Consider the following 10988-nt stretch of genomic DNA (forward strand, 5'->3'; position numbering starts at 1 on the left):
TGTCTGTCAAATAAATAAAATCTTTAAAAAAATTTTAAAAAAAGACACTCAAATACTTAACCCACATGGTTCTTTTTTTTTTTTTTTCAGGTTGTATTTATTTATTTGGGAGGGATAGAGAGCTTGAGAGAGAGGTGCAGTGGGAGAGAGAGTCTCAAGCAGATGGAGATTCTAATGCTGAGATCACGACATTGAGATCGTGACCTGAGCCAAAACCCAGAGTCGAACCCTCAACCAACTGTGCCACCCAGGGGCACCAAACTTATATGATTATTTTTTAAGACCAAGAGATATTATTTACAAACAATTAAGTGAGGGGTCTAATATCTGAAACATAAGAGATATTCAATAATTGATAATTTGGTAAATTTAGTTGCCCAGGATCAGATACTAAATTAGTGACATTAATAGGATGGATCCCACTAAATACTAAAGGAGACTAGACTAAAACATGATTCATGTTTTCAGTGTGTGGCTGTAGAAATTCAAACTCTTGGAAAAGCATCTCAGGGCCCATATTCCCTGTAGTTATGGCCCTCCCAGCTTGGTCAGGTGTCTGTGCTGCCTGATTCACAGGTAGGCATACTCAAGGACAAATCAAGACCTCAAGCTGAGTGTGATGGGGGCTGAACAAAATGTTTGGCTGGATTTTTAAAGGTTTGGGGGAATGTTGAGTGAATGGAATGAGGGGATGATTCTTGAAAAGCAATGGGTAGCCTGGATTACAAGAACATCAAATTATCCAGGCTGATATTCTCTGAGCAAGGCATAGGTGAACCACAAATATTTAAGTGTTCTCAGTGACCTGGGGACCATCAAATGTCTCTTCATTTACCAATCCTTTGCTAGTACTTCTGTTTATTTTCAGCCTGGGACTTTATAATTACCGGGACATAATTAAAGGAGAAGGTCCTAGGATCTATATTCAAACTCTCCAAACACAAAAAGATCTTGAGTTCTAATAGTTAACTCAGGGGAGCCTGCGTGGCTCAGTCATTGAACATCTGCCTATGGCTCAGGGCATGATCACAGGGTCCTGGGATGGAGCCCTGCATCAGGAGGCTCCCAGCTCAGTGGGAAGCCTGCTTCTCCTTCCCCAACAGTCCCTGCTTGTGTTCTCTCTCCCTCTGTCAAATAAATAAATAGAATCATAAGAAATAATAACAATAATAACTGACCTGAAAGAATGCTGCAGTATTCTCTTCTTTAGATGAACTTCAAAATTTCTTTTCTTTCACTTTAGCTAAAATATTTCCCTCCTTTATCAGCAAGGTAATTATGACATAACAATGAAATAATTATGTGAAAGCATTTAGAATACTGCCAAATGCACTATTAAGAGGAAAAGGTAATGACCAGGACACAGATGACAATATGACAAGGATGATGATGATGATGAGCATTTAGAGAGGTCTTTCTATATTAAAGAGCATTAACAAACATCTCTTTATAACAATGAATCATGGAACACTGGATAAATAAAATTTTTTTAAAAGTTCTCACAAGAAAGAAAGAATAGAAATAACTAAATTCTAATTCTATTTCAATCATTTATTGTATGGTAATCATGAGGAAGTTAAACTATCCCCTACATTCTACAATGGTTTGAGAACATATTAGCTAATGTATGTATGTTCCTGGAACAGTTAATAATACAAAGAGCTGAGAAGATGGGAAAGAATGAAAGAACCCTCATAGCATAACTGTCTTCCTAATAACAGTGTCTTGTCATTATCTTTATTTCTGCCCAGAATAAAGAAGTCACATCTTTCCAGAAACCTCAACTGCTTTCTAAAGATGCTGCCTTCCCAGTCCTATGTCAATATCTCCTTCTTCCAGCCACATGCCTTCCTGATGATTGGCATCCCAGGGATGGAGGCTGTTCATGGATGGATCTCTATCCCCTTCTCCTCCATGTACACGGTGGCCCTCACTGGAAACTGCCTGATCCTCTTGGCTGTAAGGAGAACTCCCAGCCTGCACCAGCCCATGTACTACTTTCTGTCCATGCTGGCCCTCACCGATGTGGGCCTCACCCTGTCCACACTGCCCACCACCCTGGCTGTGTTCTGGTTTGACCATCGGCTCATAGGTTTCAATGCCTGCCTGGTCCAGATGTTCTTCCTCCACTCTTTCTCTGTGGTGGAGTCGTCGGTGCTCCTGGCCATGTCATTTGACCGCTTTGTGGCCATCTCTAACCCTCTTCGCTATGTGACTATCCTCACCAATAGTGTCATCATTAGGATTGGGCTGGCCATTGTGGCTCGAGCCACTCTATCCCTCTTTCCGGGGCCCTTCTTACTGAAGCGACTGAACTTCTGCCCTGATGAGAACCTTCTGTCCCATTCCTTCTGTTTCCATGGAGATGTCATGAAACGGGCCTGTGATGATATTACTGTCAACATCCTTTATGGGCTCTATGTAGTTTTATCCACAGTGGGTGTAGACTCCTTGCTTATCGTCCTGTCCTATACTCTCATTCTTCATACAGTGATGGGCCTAGCCTCTCCCAGGGAGCGTGTCCGGGCCCTAAACACATGTGTGTCTCATATATTAGCTGTTCTGATTTTCTATATCCCCGTCATAGGGGTGTCAATGATCCACCGTTTTGGGAGGCACCTGCCTCATTTAGTACATGTTCTCATTGCCTATGTGTACCTGGTGGTGCCCCCTGTGCTCAACCCCATCATCTACAGCGTGAAATCCAAGCCCATCAGGGAGGCCATGTTCAGAATGCTGAGAGAGAAGAGGCAAAGCTGACGAAACCAAGAAACCACCGCAGAATATGAGGAAAAATACAGCCAGTCTTATGTCCACAAACCCCTTACTCAGATCCCTGACCCAGACACATTATCAAGAGTATGACAACTGGATACCGTCAGATTGATGGGTGACAAACAGTCTTCTTGATTCTTTCCTGCACTCATTAACTTCAGCTTTTTAATGCAGTTTTTTTAATTGTACAAGAGACTCTGTGCTCATTACTAGGGATAGTAAAATGAACTAAACGTGGTCTTGTCCCTCTGTTGCAGGACAGAAGCTTCTAAACACACAATTAAATTAAGTGTAATAAGGCTATGATAGGTACACACAAAGTGCTACAGGAACCTGGAGGAGGGGTTCCTGTTGCATCAAGAGGAAATGAGAGACGAGTCAGGGAAGAGGGAAGAAAGGTGAGTAGGAGTTTGTCACAGAGAAAAGGTGGGGAAGGGAAAGGGATACCTAATAAAGGAGAAAGAATGTAAAACACAAAAACACTGAGGTGTGGAGCACCAGGGTGGCTCAGTTGGTTAAGTGTCCCACTCTTGATTTGGGCTCAGGTCATGATCTCAGGGTCCTGAGACTGAGCCCATGTAGGCAGACTCCATGCTAGCAGGGAGTTTGTTTGGGATTCTCTCTTTCCGTCTCCCTCTCCCACTCTACCACCCCTCTAACATAAATATATAACTCTTTAAAACAAACAATGAGGTGTTGAACTATCTGGTGTGTTTGTGGAAAGGTGAGTAGTCAGTCAGATATGGCTCCTTATAATATGAGCGTGTTGGAGGGAGAAGGACAGGAGATAAGACAGAAATGATGAGCATACTTTGTGCTCCATGGGGCCATTCAGACCTCAGAGAAACATCCGCCCTCATTCCTTTGTTAAGAGTCAGCCATGGAAAGAACCAAGATGCCCTTCAACGGATGAATGGATAAGGAAGATGTGGTACATATACACAATGGAGTATTATGCCTCCATCAGAAAGGATGAAGACCCAACTTTTGTAGCAACATGGACAGGACTGGAAGAGATTATGCTGAGCGAAATAAGTCAAGCAGAGAGAGTCAAGTATCATATGGTCTCACTTATTTGTGGAGCATAACAAAGAACATGGAGGACATGGGGAGATGGAGAGGAGAGGGTGTTGAGGGAAACTGGAAGGGGAGATGAACCATGAGAGACTATGGACTCTGAAAAACAACTAGAGGGTTTTGAAGGGGCAGGGGGGTGGGAGGATGAGGAACCAGGTAGTGGGTAATAGGGAGGGCACGTACTGCATGGAGCACTGGGTGTGATGCCAAAACAATGAACACTGTTATGCTGTAAATAAACAAACAAATAAATAAATAAAATTTTAAAAAATAAATAAATAAATAAATAAAATCTTTGAAAATAAATAAATAAATAAAGAGTCAGCCACGGGCTGCAGCGCCTGGGTGGCTCAGTGGGTTAAAGCCTCTGCCTTCAGCTCAGGTCATGATCTCAGGGTCCTGGGATCGAGCCCCGCATGGGCTTTCTGATCCGTGGGGAGCCTGCTTCCTCCTCTCTCTCTGCCTATCTCTCTGCCTGCTTGTGATCTCAGTCAAATAAATAAATAAAATCTTTTCAAAAAAAAAAGAAGTCAGCCATGGGAAACCTACTGCTTTGTATAAGTTACACAGGTTTAACTCTGTGTTACAAGTTAGAAAGGTTGAAGTGGAAAAAAGAATGCAAGGAAAGCATTTAAGAAACTGTTCTAACAGTCTACGAAAAAGAGGAGGGAAGCTAAAGTTAAGGTAATAATGGGAACATTAGATGTATTCTTAAAATCCTATCTCTATAGTTCTCTTCTTTGTCAAACTCTGAAAATGCCAGAAGCAATGAGCAAGGCTAGGGCCCACATACTGGTTTTTAAATACCATTGCCCACTCTAAATAACCTAGAATCCTTGGAGCAATGACTAATTCAGGGTATGAAGCAGAAAAAATCATAAAATGATACTGGAATAGTTTATGCCCTGAAGAAAAAAGAACACAAAACCAATAAGGTCATGTAGAAAAAATACACAGAAACTCATTTGAAGAGGCTACCAGTGGCTATAGATGGATCAAATAGAACATTAAAAATAATTTTGATAGCAAACAGTTAAAACAAATCGAATTTTTAAAGAAAGTGTGAGTCCATAGTGATATTTAAGACAAAGAGGGAGAAAAGAATGAAAAAAGAACTCCTCTTTAGAAAGTATTGATAGGTGCTCGCTTTGGCAGCACATATACTAGAAGGTATTGATAGATTTAGAAAATTACCTTTTGCAGTTTTTAATGTAATTTTAAAATAATCCAAAAAAGCTGAAAAGATACTGGGAAAAAACATTCACACAGTTTCAAAGTATCACTGCACACACTATTTACTAAATAGGAAAGGATGAATATGCCTTTATGATAAAGAGACTCTCAGTGACCCCATTAAGCAAGTGATCAAATTTAGCTTAACCAACAATAAGATCATCTGATCTTATATAACTTCTGATTTGAACATGAAGGACACAAAATCACATATGTAAAACTCCCACCAAAATTGTCCAACCTGAATCTAACCGTGAGAAAGTAATTGGAAAAATCTTGAATATGGGAAACACCACCCACACATACACACACACACACACACACACACGGACAAACACATACATACACACATTAACTGAGCTTCTTAAAAATGCAATTTTATTTAAAAATGTTGGGGAATTAATCTAAATTAAAAGAGATTAAAGGGATATTACAACCAAACACTAGCATTAACCAGTAATTATTAGGACAATTGTAAAATCTGAATATGTATTTTATATTGCTAATATTATTAGATTAGTGTTATTTGCTTAGATTTGAAAATAGTTTTGTGATTATGTAGGAGAATCTATTTTTAGAAGGTACATGATTAATGTTTATTGAGAAGTATTGCAATGTCTACAATTTACTTTCAAACAGTCTGCAGAAAAAGTGTGTATGTGGTGTGTGTGTGTGTGTGTGTGTGTGTGTATGTGTGTGTGTGTTTACATGTCTGAGAGGGGAAGAGGGGGAAGGCAAGAGAGCCCCAAGCCCTATGCCCATGATCTTATAATCTCAAGAGAGACAACACAGTCTCTCCGGTAATTATCGAATGAATACTGAGAGAGATCCTAAGACTGAGCCTGGGTAAGCTAATCCATTGGTGTTAAGAATGCAGAATCAGAATGCAGAGGAACCAAAATAATTCTATTTCTTCTTGGCTAGAATGTGCTTTCCATTAACACTCGAATTGGGATTTTGCCCAGTCCCATCCCAAGCCAAGCCAGATGTTTCCACAGTGATCCCTAAGCGCTGTGTGCTTTCTTCAACTGTAGTGTTTAAAACTCTATATTGTAGGAGGAGGAGTCAAGATGGCGGAGAAGTAGCAGCCTGAGACTACATCAGGTAACAGGAGATCAGCTCGATAGCTTATCTAAACATAGCAAACACCTACAAATCCAACGGGAGAGCGAAGAGAAGAAGAACAGCAACTCTAGAAACAGAAAATCAACCACTTTCTGAAAGGTAGGACTGGCGGAGAAGTGAATCTAAAACGACGGGAAGATAGACCGCGGGGGGAGGGGCCGGCTCCCGGCAAGCGGCGGAGGAACGGAGCACAAAATCAGGACTTTTAAAAGTCTGTTCCACTGAGGGACATTGCTCCAGGGGCTAAACCGGGGTGAAGCCCACGCGGGGCCAGCGTGGCCCCAGGCCCCGCAAGGTCACAGAAGGATCGGGGGTGTCAGAGTGTCGGAGAGCTCGCAGGTATTAGAACGGAGAAACTGGCTGCAAAGACAGAGCCGAGGACTGAACTCTCAGCTCGGGGTTACCTTGAACTGGTCGCGGGCTGGGTGAGCTCGGAGCGCGGCTGGAGGCTGGGGATACGGGAGTGATTGGGTGCTGTCCTCGGGGGGCGCACTGAGGAGTGGGGCCCCAGGCTCTCGGCTCCTCCGGGCCGGAGACTGGGAGGCCGCCATTTTCATTCCCGTCCTCCGGAACTCTACGGAAAGCGTTCAGGGAACAGAAGCTCCCAAAAGCGAACCCGAGCCGATTACTTAGTCCGGCCGCCGGTAAGGGCGGTGCAATCCCGCCTCGGGCAAAGACACTTGAGAGTCATTACAACAGGCCCCTCCCCCAGAAGATCAACAAAATATCCAGCCAGGACGAAGTTCATCTATCAAGGAGAAAGCAGATTCAATTCCTAAGACAGCAGAGCAATTCCAGAGGAGGAGAAAGCAAAGCACGGAACTCATGGCTTTCTCCCCATGATTCTTTAGTCTTGCGGCTACTTCAATTTTTTTTTCTTTTTTCAATTTTTTATTTTTTTTTCTTTTTTCAATTTTTTTTTCTTTTTTCTTTTTTCTTCTTCTGCTAAATTTTTTTAAAAACTTTTACCCTTTTCTTTTTTAACGTTTTTTGACTAGTTCATCTAAATATATATATTTTTTCTTTCTTTTTTATATTTTTTTATTTGTTTTATTTTTTAAATTTTTTTCTTTTTTTTTTTATTTTTTTCTTTTTTTTCAGAACCTGTTTTTTATCCCCTTCCCCACCCCCCACAATTTGGGGTCTCTTCTGATTTGGTTACAGCGCATTTTTCCGGGGTCTTTGCCACCCTATTAGTAGTTTATTTGCTCCTTCATATCCTCTTATCTGGACAAAATGACAAGGCGGAAAAAATCACCACAAACAAAAGAACAAGAGACAGTACCGAAGGCTAGGGACCTAATCAACACAGACATTGGTACTATGTCAGATCAAGAGTTCAGAATGACGATTCTGAACATTCTAGCTGGGCTCGAAAAAGGCATGGAAGATATTAGAGAAACCCTCTCTGGAGATATTAAAGCCCTTTCTGGAGAAATTAAAGAACTAAAGTCTAACCAAGTTGAAATCAAAAAAGCTATTAATGAGGTGCAATCAAAAATGGAGGCTCTCACTGCTAGGATCAATGAGGCAGAAGAAAGAATTAGTGATATAGAAGACCAAATGACAGAGAATAAGGAAGCCGAGCAAAAGAGGGACAAACAGCTACTGGACCATGAGGGGAGAATTCGAGAGATAAGTGACACCATAAGACGAAACAACATTAGAATAATTGGGATTCCAGAAGAAGAAGAAACAGAGAGGGGAGCAGAGGGTCTACTGGAGAGAATCATTGGAGAGAATTTCCCTAATATGGCAAAGGGAACAAGCATTAAAATCCAGGAGATGCAGAGAACCCCCCTCAAAGTCAACAAGAATAGGTCCACACCCCGTCACCTAATAGTAAAATTGACAAGTCTTAGTGACAAAGAGAAAATCCTGAAAGCAGCCCGAGAAAAGAAGTCTGTAACATACAATGGTAAAAATATTAGATTGGCGGCAGACTTATCCACAGAGACCTGGCAGGCCAGAAAGAGCTGGCATGATATATTCAGAGCACTCAACGAGAAAAACATGCAGCCAAGAATACTCTATCCTGCTAGGCTATCATTGAAAATAGAAGGAGAGATCAAAAGCTTCCAGGACAAACAAAAACTGAAAGAATTTGCAAACACCAAACCAGCTCTCCAGGAAATATTGAAAGGGGTCCTCTAAGCAAAGAGAGAGCCTAAAAGTAGTAGATCAGAAAGGTACAGAGACAATATACAGTAACAGTCACCTTACAGGCTAATAATGGCACTAAATTCATATCTCTCAATAGTTACCCTGAATGTGAATGGGCTAAATGCCCCAATCAAAAGACACAGGGTATCAGAATGGATAAAAAAACAAAACCCATCAGTATGTTGCCTACAAGAAACTCATTTTAGACGCGAAGACACCTCCAGATTTAAAGTGAGGGGGTGGAAAACAATTTACCATGCTAATGGGCATCAGAAGAAAGCTGGGGTGGCAATCCTTATATCAGATCAATTAGATTTTAAGCCAAAGACTATAATAAGAGATGAGGAAGGACACTATATCCTACTCAAAGGGTCTGTCCAACAAGAAGATCTAACAATTTTAAATATCTATGCCCCTAACGTGGGAGCAGCCAACTATATCAACCAATTAATAACAAAATCAAAGAAACACATCAATAATAATACAATAATAGTAGGGGACTTTAACACTCCCCTCACTGAAATGGACAGATCATCCAAGCCAAAGATCAACAAGGAAATAAAGGCCTTAAATGACACACTGGACCAGATGGACATCACAGATATATTCAGAACATTTCATCCCAAAGCAACAGAATACACATTCTTCTCTAGTGCACATGGAACCTTCTCCAGAATAGATCACATCCTGGGTCACAAATCAGGTCTCAACTGGTATCAAAAGATTAGGATTATTCCCTGCATATTTTCAGACCACAATGCTCTGAAGCTAGAACTCAATCACAAGACGAAAGCTGGAAAGAACCCAAATACATGGAGACTAAACAGCATCCTTCTAAAGAATGAATGGGTCAACCAGGAAATTAAAGAAGAATTGAAAAAATTCATGGAAACAAATGATGATGAAAACACAACAGTTCAAAATCTGTGGGACACAGCAAAGGCAGTCCTGAGAGGAAAATATATAGCGGTACAAGCCTTTCTCAAGAAACAAGAAAGGTCTCAAGTACACAACCTAACCCTACGCGTAAAGGAGCTGGAGAAAGAACAAGAAAGAAACCCTAAACCCAGCAGGAGAAGAGAAATCATAAAGATCAGAGCAGAAATCAATGAAATAGAAACCAAAAAAACAATAGAAAAAATCAATGAAACTAGGAGCTGGTTCTTTGAAAGAATCAATAGGATTGATAAACCCCTGGCCAGACTCATCAAAAAGAAAAGAGAAAGGACCCAAATCAATAAAATCATGAATGAAAGAGGAGAGATCACAACTAACACCAAAGAAAGACAGACAATTATAAGAACATACTATGAGCAACTCTACGCCAACAAATTGGACAATCTGGAAGAAATGGATGCATTCCTAGAGACATATAAACTACCACAACTGAACCAGGAAGAAATAGAAAACCTGAACAGGCCCATAACCAGTAAGGAGATTGAAACAGTCATCCAAAATCTCCAAACAAACAAAAGCCCAGGGCCAGACGGCTTCCCAGGGGAATTCTACCAAACATTTAAAGAAGAACTCATTCCTATTCTCCTGAAACTGTTCCAAAAAATAGAAATGGAAGGAAAACTTCCAAACTCATTCTATGAGGCCAGCATCACCTTAATCCCAAAACCAGACAAGGATCCCACCAAAAAAGAGAACTACAGACCAATATCCTTGATGAACACAGACGCAAAAATTCTCGCCAAAATACTAGCCAATAGGATTCAACAGTACATTAAAAGGATTATTCACCACGATCAAGTGGGATTTATTCCAGGGCTGCAGGGTTGGTTCAACATCCGCAAATCAATCAATGTGATACAACACATTAATAAAAGAAAGAACAAGAACCATATGATACTCTCAATAGATGCTGAAAAAGCATTTGACAAAGTACAGCATCCCTTCCTGATCAAAACTCTTCAAAGTGTAGGGATAGAGGGCACATACCTCAATATTATCAAAGCCATCTATGAAAAACCCACCGCAAATATCATTCTCAATGGAGAAAAACTGAAAGCTTTTCCATTAAGGTCAGGAACACGGCAGGGATGTCCATTATCACCACTGCTATTCAACATAGTATTAGAAGTCCTAGCCTCAGCAATCAGACAACAAAAAGAAATTAAAGGCATCCAAATTGGTAAAGAAGAAGTCAAACTATCACTCTTTGCAGATGATATGATACTATATGTGGAAAACCCAAAAGACTCCACTCCAAAACTGCTAGAACTTGTACAGGAATTCAGTAAAGTGTCAGGATATAAAATCAATGCACAGAAATCAGTTGCATTTCTGTACACCAACAACAAGACTGAAGAAAGAGAAATTAAGGAGTCAATCCCATTCACAATTGTACCCAAAACTATAAGATACCTAGGAATAAACCTAACCAAAGAGACTAAGAATCTATACACAGAAAATTATAAAGTACTCATGAAAGAAATTGAGGAAGACACAAAAAAATGGAAAAATGTTCCATGCTCCTGGATTGGAAGAATAAATATTGTGAAAATGTCTATGCTACCTAAAGCAATCTACACATTTAATGCAATCCCTATCAAAATACCATCCATTTTTTTCAAAGAAATGGAACAAATAATCCTAAAATTTATATGGAA

At 40.5% G+C, this 10988-nt stretch overlaps 1 protein-coding gene across 1 annotated transcript; it reads left to right on the top strand.

Annotated features, from left to right (window-relative positions):
• Positions 1–1797: 1797 nt before the first annotated feature.
• Positions 1798–2760, top strand: LOC123949548 (olfactory receptor 51I2-like). Its single transcript, XM_046017070.1, has one exon. It carries the CDS (start codon positions 1798–1800, stop codon positions 2758–2760), a length of 963 nt encoding a protein of 320 aa, XP_045873026.1.
• Positions 2761–10988: the final 8228 nt, after the last annotated feature.

This window comes from Meles meles, chromosome 8 (genome assembly GCF_922984935.1).
Source record: "Meles meles chromosome 8, mMelMel3.1 paternal haplotype, whole genome shotgun sequence".
Taxonomy (NCBI): domain Eukaryota; kingdom Metazoa; phylum Chordata; class Mammalia; order Carnivora; family Mustelidae; genus Meles; species Meles meles.

What these genes read in the sequence shown, in the direction of transcription:
- LOC123949548 (XM_046017070.1), top strand. Translation starts at nt 1,798, where the DNA reads ATGCTGCCTTCCCAGTCCTATGTCAATATCTCCTTCTTCCAGCCACAT.